The following is a 16,500-nucleotide window of genomic DNA, read 5'->3' as shown; positions in this document are numbered from 1 at the left end:
CTGTAGTTTAATTACATTTCACAACAAGGCAAGCATTGTTGTGATTCATTTGAACTTGAAAAAAGTTATCAAGAGTTTCCACAAGTCAACACATACTAATATCTTAAATCAATTCTGTGAACAATGAAGCCAAGTTTTCCTTTTCAGTAATTTTATTCTAATATGAAACATGAAGAAACGAGCACCCAAATAACTCCAATATAGTATGAAACTTTAATAAAAGTTGTTTAAAAAACAAAGAGCAAAATTTTAAAAATAAACTGAAAGGCTTGACTCCTAATCACACATCTTTCTGACATCAGCAAGAGTACTTTCAGACTTTCAAAGGAAAAAAAAAAAAAACAAAAGATCTGCTGTTGAAACATTACTCCCAAAGACTGTTGAAACGCATAACATGAAGCTTCAGAGACAGACAGTTTTATTAACAGGAGGCTTAATTTTAAACAGTATATACAAATCACATGACTTTTCCAAAGTTGGGACCACCTAGTAATCTGTCAAAACAAAATTATGCTAATGAATTACAGAAGCATCTGTGTAATGCGACCGCCTCTTTATTGAAGTACACCTTTATACAATCCTTCCACATATTCCTGTACTGTGAAATCCTCTCAGGATGCAGCACTGCACAGGTTTTCAAATCTCTCCTACACACCACATGAATAAAACTGTTGCCACTTGCACCTCTCAATTTTGCCTGACTATACACTTCAGTGTTCCATGATATGCAACACCAAAAGGCACTGTTTTTCTTTGTCCAAAAACCAAAATGGTTTTAAAGTTTACTATGTTTAAGTACAATGATTTGCAGGGAATAGCAGAATTTTTCAGGCAATGCCCAAGTCTTAAAATTTATCATAAACCAAGCAAGGATGAACCAAAAAATTTCTACTTTTCACTTGTGTAACTACTTCCTTTCCAATTCTCTGTTTTTCCATGGAAAGTTTTACTGCACAGCAAAGAAAATGGCAACTCTTTACAGACTTTGAATACAACAGCACAACTTTATTGTAAAAATATATAGTAAACTCAGTATTTTCAAGTTTTGGAGAAAAATAAATTTTATCTCTGAATTCACCCATAGCAGTAATTCATGACAGAGTTGCTGAAAAGTTTCTTTCATATATAAACTAATGTAAAACTTTAGCTGGACTCCAATCTTCTACTAATAATCACCACTTTGGTTCTCTTAGCAGAGACTCTATGCAAGGAGTTCAAGAGACACATGAGAAATACAACATCAATATCCAACGAGTGTCAAAGATCCTATCCCAACTGATTCCTGTAATCCTAACAAATCAAGCTACTTAAACAATAAAGCGCATTTTCAAGTTGTTACTTCACTGCAAATGTTTCATAAGTGTACTGTAAAACTCGTATGATAATGTTTGAGGTTAGCTATACTTGTGGCAAAAGTCTTATTCTGCACAGTAATAATTGCAATATATAAATAACTAAAGGTTATTCCACAAAGAACAGCTTCAATTTTACAGAACGATTCTGCTCATACTTATAGGAATTAGTTTGGTAGACACATCAGCAATGGGCATAATTCAACTGTTCATACAGTGAGAATCTTGGAAAAAATAAAGATACATACACAAAACAATTAATCTGTGTACACTGAGAATTCGTTCAGTTGCAGAGTAAAATCAGGACTTTAAACAAAGCTTTGACCTGTAAACAAAGCAAATTCAGCCAGCTTTTAACCAAATCTAGAAATAGCTATCTATTTTACAATGGCTTGCAAGAGCACCCACTGAAGAGCTTCACTGAATTCATCTATTTCCCTTATCCAAAACTACGTAAAACCAGTCTAGATTCCTTGATAAGCACTGCATCCAGTATACTTTACCAAACTTCTATGATGAATAAGAATCTGTCTAGCTTTTCCACATATTTGTATGGGAAAATCCACTGCACATCTATCTTTGCAGTGTTTCTCATGTAATGGCTAACCCAGTGCTCTCTTATCAAAACCAATCTGTTTTACAATTTAAACAATCCACAGGTTCTATCCTGGAAATACTATAAAAACCAATCCGGATGCACTTATCACAGCACTATGAATATCTATTCTACAACTACTTCATATTAACAGCTACCCTAAAACAAGTTTTACTTTTCTGGAGCCTATAGGCCTGTCATTTAAATCGACAACAGCTGCCATAGCTTCATCACGAGACTCGAATGCAACCATTGCTTCTCCAGTGGGCATGCCTTTTTCATTGTATTTTAAGCACACTGAACCAGGGATCACTTGGTAACCATAAAAGAAATCCAAAATTTCATCCACCGAAACAGTAAAGGGCATATTTTGTACTTTAATGACAGTTGGTCCTGGCTTCCCAGACCCTGTTCCAAAACCTGGGGGTCCACTAATATGTATATTTCCTGGTCCAGGTCCAAACCCTGGAGGTCCACTTAAATGTCCAAGACCACTAGCAATTCCTGGAGGACCAGCAGCAAAGGCAGGGGGTCCACTTAAATTGCCAGGACCATTACCAAAAGTCTGAGGACCCCCTGCAAAACCTGCTGGCCCACTCAAATTACCAGGACCACCTGCAAAACCTGGGACCTCAATACCTGCACCAGGTAAACCGCTAGTTGCAACTGTAGGTATTCCTGGTCTAGAATCAGGAAAGCCACCTATTCCAGGTGGTGGTAGAGGGGGACCGAATGTGCCAGACCCGCTAAAGTTACCAGGGAAATTAAACGGAGGACCACTGTTTGCATCTTTAGAATTTCCCCCCAAGAAGGCATGATCATCCCCACCAGCACCCTGTGCTCCTGGCACAGTTGCATTTCCTTGTATCGGTATTTTCAGTATCTTTTTCCCTTGAGATGGTGGGCTTCTCTCAATATCTCTCATTTCTTCTACAGTTATCAAACGCAAAACAACATCTCTTCCATTCAGTTTTTTACGGTGCAAACGCTCTGCCTTACGAGCATCGTCTTCAGCTTTAAACTGAACCAGTGCTTGTCCTAAACCTTGCCCATTATTATCAACAAGAATTTGTACAGAGTTTTCTTCTACTGCCAGTCCCTCTAGAAACTGAAGGATTTCCATTTTTGTTATATTGTATGGAATATTAGATATATGTGCACACAATTTTGGTGAGCCTGGTTCTCCCTCAGCATTCATGAGGATTTCTCTCTGGTCATAGTTGAAGTTCTGCAATCTTTTACGAATCGTATCTATCTTTTCTAACATTGCTTTTTTAGTAATTGGATGAACTTGTATAAAGCGATTCCCTATATACTGCTTATGATGACACAAAGCTGCTTTATAATCAGCTTCATTCCTGAACTCGACAAAACCCTCTCCAATTGCCTTCCCATTAGGTCCATAAGCTATATAAATGCTGTCTTCAACTATATCCAGCTTTTTAAAAAAATCTATCACATGCTTGTTCTCTGATTCAAAGGGAAGACCTTTCAAATAAACACAGAAACCCTGCTCATGGGGAGATCTCGACCGTGACCTTTTCTGTCCACTAGGAGATTTGGACCTAGAATGAGCCTGGGGAGGAGGAGGGTGTGACTGCCCAGAGGGACCCATGGTTTGCTTGAAAGTTATGTGGCCTCCAGCAGCCACCCACTGTCTCTCTGTTGCAGGACTAACTTCAACATAGCGCTGAATCATCAGCATTCTGTTTCGCTTCAGTGCTTCAAATGTATCTTGAGGAGAAAAAAACTTAACTAGTCCATTTCCATTATTTCGACCTACATGATCCTTCAGCATATGGACTGCATCCACACGGAGCCCAAGGAAAAAGTCTTTCACATCAGATTCTGTTGCAGAAAAGGGCATTCCATGAACGCTGACATACAAATCATCTGGATTGATTGGAATTGGCTTGACACTACTTTGAGAATTCATCTGGATAGGATTTACAGGATTCATGGGACCAATAAACAATGGATTCAAGCCGCTGTTCATATTCACTGCTGCTCCAGACCCATTCATTCCAGTGGGTAAAGGTGCTACGGGTGGAGGATTCATAGGAGGCATTCCTGATATGGGAGGCATAGGTGTCATTGGAGGTACAGGGGGCACAGGGGGTATTGGAGGAACTGGAGGAACAGGAGGCAGTGTGGGTACAGGAGGTGGAACAGGTATCGGGGGAATAGAAGGCATTGGTGGCAAAGATGGCATAGCTGGGATAGGAGGGATTGGTGGAGGAGGTACTGTGTTCATTGGGGATGCTGTGCTAGGTATAGTTGAGCTAAATGTTGGGCTACCAAAGGTACTCCCAAGATTTGGAGGTGCAGTCCCCATACTGGCAGTAGAAAACGTGGATATGTTTTTATTGCTTTCATGCACAGTAGTAGAAGCAGTTACTACACTAGGAGAAGGATTATTAAAGTTAGGTACAGTAGTAGGCAAGTTAACCCTTCCACTCATGCCAGAACTAGGTGGTGGTCCCGACCTGCTAGCATTTGCTGGTGGCATATCTAGATTGGCAGTTTCAAAACGCCTACGACTCAGTTCTATCATGTTCTGCATTTCAGTTTTACTGCTCAGCAATAACGTTACTTTTGACCCTTTAATTGTACCACCTGTGCGCATCATACCAAGCCTTGCATCTTCATCAGTGGCAAAAACGATGAAAGCCTCACCCAGTTCACCCCCTACAATATGCACGCCCCCATCAGGAATGGTCAATCCAGAGAAGAAGTGGCGAATGTCCATGGTCCCCGCCACAATCGGGAGACCTTGCAAGCGGATGACCACAGCCATGCTGCGCTGAAACAACACACACCTGCAGATGAGAAAAGGCAACGGCTATGTCAGACTACTGTTTATGACACCATGCAATTACCTACAGACACCATCTACTATATTTGTTTACATACACCTAACAACATCTTGCAAAGATTAAGCATGTTTATATTCCAAGTTCCTTATTCATGTTTGTTTACTTCATACAGAGTGAAGTATTAAAACATTTACCAACACAATCAGTATACATTTTGCACTAGAAATTCCAAAATAACTGTTAAACTAAGACCCACATGTGTCAGTAAAAAAACCCCAAAAACTAAGAAACAGCAAAAATCAGAACTATTATATCAGTAGTTGAATATTTAATGGAACATAAGCAAAATGAGTATTTTAGCCAACCAAACAAAATTAATTTACCATACACTGATATGGTATCCACTGTACCTGGCAAAGTGACTGCAAAAAATTCTGCACACCTAGGGAAATAAACAGTTCTCTTTCATTTGGGGGGGTGGGGGGTGGGTGGGAATTTCATCTCCTGCCAGGTGAAAACAACTAGGAATGTAACAGTTGGTTGGTTATGAACAAAAACCCATTATGGACAACTAGCAAGTGAGACTCACACGACATCCTAACAGAGACCATCTAGATTATACTTATATTTTTCTCCTAGCAAAGGCAAGAGGTCAAGCCAACCATGAAGCTAACCAACTGTTATAAACTAGCCCAAGACATTTGGCATATCCTAGCTAGATATTTGGCCTTTACAACTTTCAAAAACAAGGTATAATTTTTTAATAGTTGCAGATGTTCTGTCTAATATTACACCTTCCGTCTCAGGCACAAGTAAGTGACTTTTACCTCTGCAGCTGAGGTTAGTGGAAGCTTAAGATCAATTTTGAACAGCTAGATCTTGACAGTTACCTTGTATGCATACTACAGAGGAGCCTGAGGTCATACCAGAAGTTCAAGATGAACAGGAAACTAGGTAATTCTCACTTATTCTTGACAAACCTTCAGTAAAGACTGAAAGCATAATATTAACGCTAGCAAAATTCACCAGTTCAGAAGACAGCCTCTCATCCTAAACCGTCAGCAGTAGCACCTTGTTTCACCTGAGCCACTTCATCTCTGAAACTTCCTAAGTACAAGCCATTTCAGTATCTGTATGGAAGACCTCCAAGGCTTCCATTAGTCACATACAAATGGTGTTAACTAAATATTTGAAATCAAGGATGAACCAGATGATACAATGCAACACCAAGAGGCAGCGCACCAAAGACTTCTGGCCATATACCAAAGCTATGACCAACTATAATCAGTATCTATCTCCCAACATTTCACATTCAGCTAAATATTGTATCCCAGCATACAGTCAAATCTTTAAGTCAGCTACATTTGCCTGTCAAGGTCTTCCAATCACTTTAGAGTAGACACACCTTGAATACATCCTTAGCTACCCGGTAAAGCCACCATCCAACAATTTAACCACGCCAGGTAAGGCTGAATTCAGTACTTAATGAAAACAAGAGTAACAATTCTTCTACAGGGAAAAAAAGAAGCAATTATTTTGTTTGCATGATGGAACTTCACATTACTCAAATGGGTACTTATGCATTTTGTTTTGTTGCCCAATAAACCACAGCTAACCCCTTCCACACACTAATGAACTCACACAACATACTGGGGTACTACAGGGCATTGGTCCACATCCAGTTGACACCAGAGAAGTGCAGAGGACCTTTCTTCCTCAAGGAAACAGCAGACAAGCCCACTGGCACAAAATCAGCTCTGCTGCTCTAGCCACTGTGAATGAATGTCCAATTCCTTACTACACCATCTTGAAAGAGAGACTGGAACTTGCAAGACAAACATGAGAACGTCTAAAAAAAATCTTAGCTGTACATACCACTACGAAAACCCCTCCTCCACCAAGGGATGGCAGCAACAGAAAGGGGAATATACACTAAGCCTCAGGACTATTTTTTTTAAAAGCAACTTTCCCATCTCCACGGCGAGGTAACAAAAGCAACATCCTTGCATTTATCACTTAGGGTGACACTTACATTTAACTTGAGAATAAAGCTCATTGCCCAATCATTTTCCAACAGCAAAATAACTGGCCCATGTGGAAAAAAAAAACACAGGTCAAAGTAAGAACTATCTATGCTATGTACACATCTAAGAAAGCATGTAAGACTTTTTGCGCTGTTTTAAAACAGCAGTATTTTTCAATGATTCTATAGTTTTAAGTTTGCCTAACATTGATAGCTATCCCTGAAGCTAAAGTTAAAATGAAAATTCTGCCTACTTTAAGGAAGCCATACTAAAGGGTATCGTAAAACCGAAGTTTACTACATTATGCTACAGGATTTCTTTTGAATAAGATGATCCTGAGGCAAGCAAGTAGGTTAAAAGCATCCCTGGTTTTACACCTATGCTTTGAAAACTAAAATACTATCAATAGCAAATCTTGCTAAGAGGTTTACATTTTCTCTATTAACTGTTATACAAAGAAATGAGTTTCAAAAATTTTTATGCATCAGGAGTGAAGATATTTGAAGTTCCTTGTGTTAAATGGGAGATTACTTTTATTTCCTTACTAATACAAAAGGGATGACGACCTGACTTGGCCATTAGTTGAACAAAGACAAATTGGGAAGGTTTTTCTGCTCAGATCTGCTGGTTTAGAACATCATATATTCTCTATCAGAACTGACACCTGCTAGATAACTACATTTACTAATGATTCCATGAATCTAGCCCAGAAGACAAATTAACAGATAAGATCGCAAAAGAATTCTTAAGAGTTCAAGCATTTGAACATTTACATAACTTTTGGGATAATGCAAGTGTTTCAATCTTGCACTAAATTCAGAACTTCATTATACATGCTAAGAGATATCTTGAAGTTTTGTTACTAAGTATTTTATTTAGGTCCACTAAATCACTATTGACAAAAAAACCCAAACAGCTGCTTAGGCATATAGTTGCTAGAAAAACTAGCTGCAGTGACTTCACCGTAGTTAATTCCATGCATGACATTAAGCAAATGCTTGCTATTAAGCAAGAGCTAACAGTACCACAGCATGAATAAAAAGAATTTTAAGGACTTTACTCCATCAAATATTTTTGGCAAAAGAATATTTTGTCAACTCAAAACAGAACTGCTTCAGTTTTTTCAGGATTTCAGTGTTTTAACAAAGTATTAGTTTTGCTGCTGTGATTTAAAGAAAAATCAAAAGGACCAAAAGGGCCAAGTTTCACATTTCTAAACAACCAGAAGCCTGATTTTTTCCAAAATGCACTTACGAGACGATAACCCACTCACTCAAATTTTCCAACTAATGAAAAAGCAAAGCCTGCTCAAGTATTTCACTGTTCACTTGTAAAGATCAACATACATCCAGAGGCAACATTAACTTCAGACAGAACCGGCTACATGCCTCTTAAGTGTGCGCTGAAGGCTTTCTGTTGGGCTGTTAGAGGTGTTCTCAGGCTGCCTGCTTTTCCCCCTGTACAAAAAGGTACTTCAAGGTAAAAGTGGGTTTTGTTGTCATGTTGTATGTTTGGTATATTTTTGGAGAGACCAGAAGCACAAAATCCTAGAGTTGTACTATGGACAATCCATCCCCATTAACAAGCTGAGATCAAAAATGGAGAGTAAATGGCTGCCAACAATCAGATTCAACTCATTTGATGAGCCTTAACAGCATGTTTATGTCTTGACAGTAACGTCTTTAAAAATGTTGATGTTACACTGGAAAAAGATATACAAGATGACAATATTAGTTCTTCCACCTATGTACTAGTCAGTAAAATAAGAATTTGGGTCATATGCATAAACTGATAGACACGCCAGACTAGCCTTTTAAGATGTACACATTTTTCAAATTAAGAGAAGCTCAGAAGATTCAACCTAGTCCCTGGGGAATATGAAAGTACAATACCCACGCGGTACAAACACAAATACAACATCTTTGGCAATTATTGGATGAAGACTAAGAACTGGAATAACATTGATATTGTAGGAGGAATTTTAAGTATCCAGGCTATCTAGCAAAAGATAAAACTGCAGACTACAGTTTTGCTTTTTTTTCTTCAAAGGCTAAAATCAACCTGTTAGATTTAGATAGTCATCTCTGAGCTAATTTGAAACTATCTGATCCCTTTAAATGCTGCAAAAACTAATTAGAAACAATTGCTGCACACTTCTAAACTCCGATAGTTAGAAACGTGCAGACCTGTGGCCTGCAGCAAAGTAGCTACATTTTCCAACAGTGCGAAATAACTGGGAGAGTGTTCCAGACTACCACATGCTGATGAAACAACAAAACATTAGTTTGGCAGAAAATTCTGTTTACAAGAACAACATTGTCAGAACCACCATCACCAGTGGGAGTCAAAGTAAAGAGACTAGCAATACATTATTTGACCCAAGTGTTCTGACACCAATTCACAGATTCCAAAAGCTTCAAATATTTCTTAAGATATACTCAATATGCATATAAAGAAGTCTTCAATTCAAAGGCTCTTACCTGCAAAGACAGATGTTTTTTTCTTAACAAGTAGCAGAAGCCAAGCCAATCCTGTGGGCAACCAATTAAAACCAACTTTTAGACTGCAATAAAGAATAAATGGAGGCAAAAATCAATGCAGGCAACAGAACAGCAGTAACAGTCCACAAAGAACTGTATATATAGAAAGTTCAAACCTGCGACCACCACAAGGCACTGCGACATTACAACAACCACAAGAGTGCATTTTCTCATACCTTATCCCTGTATGACCTGTTGGCAATTGCACTGCAGTTTTTGTATGGTTTCAAGACATGAATATGCCTTCCACAAAGAATATAAAAAGAACCAGAAAACATTCAAAGAAACTTTCAAATTTTCCCATCACCAATAGATGAACAAATCACTCTTTCAAAAGCAAAGAAAGAGAATTAAATACTTGAAAACCCTGAATTTTAACAAACTCTTACTCCATCAATAATGATATTCCTTCCTCCAGCTGCACATCTTACTTGAACAGAGCAACATAAGCTACACCTCTGAAAACCTCCCTATTGCTGAATGTGAAGAATTCTTCAGGAGTCACACAAACTGGTCAAACTAAGTGACATTTCACAGCCACCTCTAGGCAATCACCTCTACAGAGCACACAGCAAGAACTCCCCACCGAGACACTGTATTTTCAGTTGTACTCTGTCATTTCATTATCCAAATCCTGATCAATACCCATTTTTTTCATCCCTGTATAAAAATTGTCTCCCTGGGATTACAACTCAACGAGAGCGCCAAACATTTTAAGTGGCAACATATGTATTTTTTATTTAAAGAAGGGACGGAAGACCCTTGCTCCTTCATTGCTTAGACGACCATCTCATACTGAAAATGTGATTCTTTGGAAAACTATCCAGGAATGAATCAGACTAAGAACAGATAACTGCCGCCTCCTCACACAACCCAAACAAGCCATTTTTGGTTATAAGCATGATTACCAAAGTGAACTTGGAGAAAGAAGTACTATCAAACCATCCACAAACTCCCTAATGGGGAATTAAAACAAACACAGATAATTCACAGATTTTCCAGGACATTAACAGCAGACTTAGAAGTGAGAAAGATACAACTACGCTCTTCAGACTTATATTAAAATGGCAGATGCATTTAGGAGAAGACCACCTTTTATTTTATTAGACCTTTAAGAGAAACAAGCAATCCTATATTATCAGGATTCAACTATATACTTTCATATCTAGCAGTATCAAAACAGTAGTTTACAATGCAGAAAAGAATGTAATTGCCTGAAAAACAGTTTCATGGAGAAACACACCTGCTTCAAGAAGCAGATAAATCTTTCGTGCACAAGGAACTTTCCATTTGGTAGAAAAACCCAAATCATTTGATGTATTTCCAGTATAGCAACCACAGCGTTGCATATGTTCCTCTTCACAACACTGAAAACAAGCTGAAGATTTGCAGTGGACTAAGACAAGATGCTACAATGTGAAACAACATAAACAAAACCAAGCAGCATTCTTCAGAAAACGTGCAAAACTCCTCTCCTATGTTTCACCTTTACACAAAACACCATCTACTTTTGTTTGCTAACAAATTCTCTCAACTTTTAAGAAAACCCCCCATCACTCTTGTAGGTAAAGGCATCCCTTCCAATCAACCCGATGCACAACAACTAGGCAAACGTTGGCTAGAGCACAGGTGCTCCCACACAACGCTGAGACCACACCTCTGGGACTTCATGGGAGAGACTCTCCACAACACCCTATCAGCTATACAGAAAGAACCACTAACCACTGGATACAAAACAGCCGATTAAACAACCTTAAGAGAAGTCCACCAAGGAAACAACCTACTGATTTTTTCTGCCTAAACCCAGCAGATCGAGGTGGGTAAGAAAAATCACTAAGAAGAATGGACAAGTTTAAGAGTGAGTAAAACAAGAGCCAAAAGTTTTTTCAAAAGAAAGCTCACACAGACTCCCAGAGGGCTTCCAGGACCCGCTTCAACACTAGTTTGTTTTGGGGTTTTTTTGGTTTTTGTTTGTTGTCGGGGTTTTTTTGTTGTTGCTTCGGGGTTTTTTTTGTTTGGTTTTTTTTTTCTTTTTTTTTTACAGAGCTCATTTTTATTAGTGGAGAAGAGCGTTACGTTACTGCACGGCAACTCAGCTGGTGTTTAGAGGGTAACCCCGGCAAGCGGCGGCAGCGCCGCAGGCACCAGAGACCTTCTTCCCCTCAAAGTCCGGAGCGCCTGCCTCGCTTCGTCCCGCGGGGCCGGGCGAGGAGCAGCGGCCGGCGCCCCGCTGAGCCCCCCCCGGGACGAGCCTCGCCGGGACCGGCCCCGCGCCGCTTCCTCGCGCGCCGAAGGGCGAGGCGCCGACAACGGGACCGCGCCGCCGCGCGCGCAACTCCCGCGGCCCCGCCGCTCCCCCCGCAGCGCGAGGCCCGCGAGGCGCCGCTCCCGGCCCGCGCGACCCCCAGACCGCCGCGGACGCCGCCCGCGCCCGCCCAGCCCCGGCCGCCGCCGGCAGAGCCCCCGCGCCCCGGCCCGGCTCGGGCTCCCGCGCCGCCGCAAGGTCACTCGGCCGCCCCCGCCGGCCGGGCCCTCGGCGCCTGCGCTCGGCCCGCACATACTCACCTGCCCGCGCAGCTCCGCAGGCTGCCGGGCGCGGGCGGAGGCGGGGCGGGCGGGCAGGAGGGAGCGAGCAAGCGGGCGGGCGAGGGCCGGCCCGGGGCCCCCCGGCCTCAGCACGCCAAGCCGCGGCGAGGCGGAAGCGGCCCCCGCTCGGCGCCCCGGGCCCGCAGCGCGGGAGGCGTCGCTCGGCCCGGCCCTTTGTGCGCGGGGACGCGTGCCAGCCGCGCCGCGCCCGGCCTCTCTCCCCTCCCCTCGCCTCGCCACGCCACGCCGCAGGCCCGCAGCGCGGGGCAAGGCAGCCGGCCCAGCCCAGCCCGCCCGGGCGCCGCCGCGCTCTTACCGAGGGATCTGTACGGGAAAAAGGGTTAGAACGGAGCCGAACTGCCCCGGGCCCCGCTCCACGCCGAGCCCAGCGCCACCGACCGCGCAGCGCCACAAAATGGCCGCCTCGATGCGGCGCCGCCACCCGCCGCCAGGGAGGGGCGGGGCCTGGGCCAGGCGGCCCAAGGAGGGCGGGGCCCGCCGGCGCGCGCAGGGCCTCCTGCAGCCCGCCCCGCCCGGGGCGGGGCCGCGCGCGGGGGCAGACGGCGCATGCGCCTCACCTCAGGGGTGGTTGAGGGGGCGCGGGTGGCGGTGCGTTTTGTCGTGAGAAAGAGTCCTTTGCCTCCGGTTAGCACGCTCCTTTCTTAACACTAGAGCTAGAAGGCTGGAAAGAGCAACGTCGGACCCGCAGGATAACATTCGTACAGTTGCCTCTGGTACAACAGTAATGCGGTGGTAGTGTGACACATTTTCTGGAAATTAATGATGGTGTAACTGAGGTTTATTGCTTGGGAAACAGGAACTCGAAAGGAGGCATTGAACTTCCAGCGAACAAAAGAACCCTGAGGAGAGTAGTTGTTTCTGACTTCATCACTTAGGACCAGGTTGCAAAATTAACAAAGTCAGATTACCCTGGGTCGATGCCCTTTTGAGCATAACTGCCCTATGCTATGTTTGTCCTTTGCTTGACTTAAATAGACGTGCAATACAAATAACTAGACAGTGTCCAGAGCTGAAGAACAGCTAGACACCCCACAGGAGATGCTGTCACTGTGCTTCAGCAGACACAGGTACTGCAGCAACATCCATTTTCAATTAAAAAAACCCTGCATAGTCTGCTGCAAGAAATGAATAAATCATTGCCTCACATTGCAAACACTTTTGCAGCTAATTTGGGAGTTCAATGGTTCAGTTAACTTAGTTGGTTTTCACCACTTAACAGAAACCAAGGCCAAACTGTGCAATGGGTGTGTTGTCCTGAGGCAATGGGAACAGGCCTGGGGCTGCTCAGCACCACAGTAACCCCCACTCCATTATTTGTTTCCCTGTATATCCCCTCTTTCTACTTCCAAATTCTCCTTTACAACTCTCACCCCCTCCCAATAAACAGCGGACACTTTTTTATCTTCTCCCTATTATCCCTCGTTTTACAGATTTTGTACTCTATTTGGTATTTATGATAATGGCTGCCCTGAAAATTTATCAGTTCTGTCAAGCTAACACCTCCTTTCTATCTTGCTAAGTGTGCCATCTGCTTACACATCATTCCTTGATTGCCATAGGTAGTATCCAGTAATTTGTCTTTTTATAGCATTATTACCAATTAATATGTTCAATACAATTGAAATAACCAGGGAACTACTAAAGTCCTGTGTACAGCCCCCATCAGTTAATATTTAAAATAGGGAAACAATAACTAGACATGATTTAGGGTTTAGGAACCAACTATTAGACAATGGCTCTTTATGTTTGTCAGAAAAGGTAATGGATTGTGGTCTGGTCAATAAACCTTGAAGAGCTAAGAAGTAGGTAAAAGGTAATTCCTACAGGGGGAGATCACGACCACTGACTCATTGACCACCTACTCAAATGATACCACCTACTCAAAAGACGATAATGAAGGAAGAAGACAGAGTTTGCACACTAATTTACATGAGAGGCAAAGAAGAAAGAACCAATTGTGGGAATTGTTGAGACAAAGGTGTGCTGTCTTGACACAGGCACCCATTCATGCGCATCAATGAAATTAATTTGAAAATACCTCGACTCTGTGTTACTGGCTTGCACACCAGGTAAACAAACCCCATTTGTGGGACAACAGCATTAGTAACACTAGGCAGGGTTAGCTGTCAGCATACACCCCTCGACACAGCCAAGAGAAGCAGGCAGTTGAAGTCACCAGAAGTATCCACAGCCAGGCTTGCCAGAACCCCTGGAGAGCTGCTTGCCCAAAGTACAGGAGGAGCAGCAGGAGCACCTGCAGCTCAGGGCCTCACTCTGTCGCACTGCAGCACTTCCCAGGCTGCACTGGCCACCCTGCAGCAGGGAAAAGATGTAGGATAACAAAAGGGCAGTGCTGGAGTATCCCAGGTCAGAAGAAGACTAAGACTTTACAGCTTTCGTGCAATGCAACGAGTCGCCACGTTGCTTTTTGTTGCTGAAATAAAGTCTGGTGGAGAGACTTGTGACATTGACTGCGTGGACCAGCAAAAAAACCAGAACCAAACTACATAATCCTCAGTAGGCCTCCAGACTGTGTCTGTACTGACTCCATGAAGACGCACTGGAGAGGAAGTCCTGATGCCCTACACAGCTGCTACAGACCAGCACATGTCCTGGCACCTCAAGCATTCTGGTCTGTGCTGCAGCTCAGCTGGAGCAAAGCCTGGAACAGATGCCCATGACACAGATTACCTCCACAGTTCTCCAACTGTCTTCTCAGCCATACCCAAATTTTCATGGGGAAAGAATATTTAATTCGCTCAAGACTAACAGAAGCAGATTTGTCTGTAGGGTAGATGAGAAGGAACAAAATCCTGGACTAGTATTAGGAACATGCCAAGTGACCAAGGGTACCAAAGAGGAGTTGGCAGCATGATGCAGTTAGGTACCAGTAGCAGGGGGAAAAGTGTCTCTGGAAAGCAAAACACTGGTAGGCAGAAGGTTAAAGGACAGGGATCATTGGTAACCATGTCCAGTACGCTCCCCTGTAACAAGCATGTGGTGGAAAGCAGGCAAAGAAAAATGGTGTTAGAAAAGAATGGGATTTGCCTTTATTAGGTACTAGGAAACTATTGAGAGCGAGTGAATGTATCTGCCTCCTCCACCTAAACCAAAACTGAAGTAGGGTGTTAGGTACGCAACTAGGGAAAAAAAATATACACAGGACATTTTAACCTAAAACTTGAGGGAATCGGCACCCATTGTGCTGATGCCACATCTGAAATAAAAATGTCTTCCTGCTTGCATTATACATCACTGGTCTGGAAGCACTACCCCAAATCCCAGGCTCCTTGCTTCTCCAGCACCCCAGAGATACCATTCTGTAAACGCGACCTCTGATACCATTCCTTCATCTGTACAAGAATGTGGTTTGCATGAATGAACCCAGTTTACTAAATGATTCATACTACTTTGTATTTTCCTTTCTGATTACTACGTGTCAACTACAAGTCTTGTTTCCAGATCATTTAGAAAAATGTTCAACAGAAATAATCCTCACAGAACGCCTCCCAGAAACACTCTCCTCATTCCTATCTTTACTTAAAATCTGTCAGTCAGCTATGATGTGCCTTACTGATCCTGTATAGTTACTTTTTAAAATTAAATTAAACATCTTGTTGGTTTTACTATGCCTACTCAGCACAAAACCACTTTGATTGCTTATTAGTATGAGCTTTTCTTCTTGTAAGAGCATCTTGTACCAGCCTTTTTTTATTACTGTTTTGGATAGATAGGAGGAACATCAGCTGTCAAGAGTGCTCAGTTCTCCCAAGCACCCAGCCTGTCCATTTTAAAAACTGGCATTTGCCTTCTTCCAGCACAGGACCTTATTCACCATCCTAAAATTTAATCAAAACTGTCTTTAGTGGAGAAGAGATCTCTTAGGCCAACTTTTTGGGACTCAGCTTTGGGAAACTGTATCATTTCAAAGCATGGGGCATACGTGTTGTTAGCAGAAAACAATTTGACTGAAAACAGCTGGACTATGACTGACGTCACACCGGACAAACAGAGAACAACAAGCCAATCAAAGATAAGAGATGGTATTTTGTTGGGAGCAATAGCACTTATGTTAATTTATCATTTCAAAAAGTCCCCAATAAGTTTATGGCTGCCTGTATAACACTGTCAACAAATCTGTTAACTAACCCTCTTCCTCTCTGTCTCCTCAAGTCCAGAACAGGTAACTGTCTAATTCTGTATTATCCTTCCCAAAGAAATATTCAATATTTTTTATAGTTAGGTGATATGCTCTATCAGCGTTTAGAAACACTAAAATCCATCAAGTAGAATTTTTTTCTCCCCTTGTGTATTACCTAACTATCTTGCACTACTGGAAGTTTATTTTATTCCTATTTGTCACACTGGTTCAATTTTTATGACACTTGCAAAATGGTGACACTAAATCCTCACCTTGTATTATTAAATTAATGGCCTCCAGATAGCTCCAATTAATCACCAAAAAAAGGCCCACAAAACCCCATAGTTCCCTTGCTTCTGAGTTAGTTACAGTTCCATCTGTAAATATTCTCCTCCCAAAGAAGTTTACTTCCCCATACAAAACAC

General features: G+C 42.3%; 2 protein-coding genes across 12 annotated transcripts in view; both read right to left on the bottom strand.

The window, feature by feature from the left end:
- Positions 1-12,344, bottom strand: part of CPNE1 (copine 1) — a 42,967-nt gene extending 30,623 nt beyond the window's left edge. For 8 of the 11 annotated variants that reach the window (XR_008235928.1, XM_052791959.1, XM_052791901.1 and 5 more), the window contains exon 1: positions 4,624-4,729. The gene's annotated coding sequence lies outside the window, so the exon portion shown is untranslated. Of the gene's footprint in view, positions 1-4,623; positions 4,730-9,267; positions 9,351-12,229 lie in introns of those variants that run through there. The other 3 variants (XM_052791890.1, XM_052791880.1, XM_052791873.1) reach the window with 3 other exon arrangements.
- RBM12 (RNA binding motif protein 12) lies at positions 195-6,854 on the bottom strand. The gene is made up of 2 exons (XM_052791850.1): positions 6,796-6,854; positions 195-4,766 (listed from the first exon to the last, which is right to left on the bottom strand). Coding segments are annotated over exons 1-2 (2,667 nt in total). The 5' UTR covers positions 6,798-6,854; the 3' UTR covers positions 195-2,101.
- Positions 12,345-16,500: the final 4,156 nt, after the last annotated feature.

Source organism: Harpia harpyja, chromosome 1, assembly GCF_026419915.1.
Source record: "Harpia harpyja isolate bHarHar1 chromosome 1, bHarHar1 primary haplotype, whole genome shotgun sequence".
Lineage (NCBI taxonomy): Eukaryota > Metazoa > Chordata > Aves > Accipitriformes > Accipitridae > Harpia > Harpia harpyja.
Note: the sequence above shows the minus strand (reverse complement) of the source record. Positions and strands in the feature narration are given on the sequence as shown.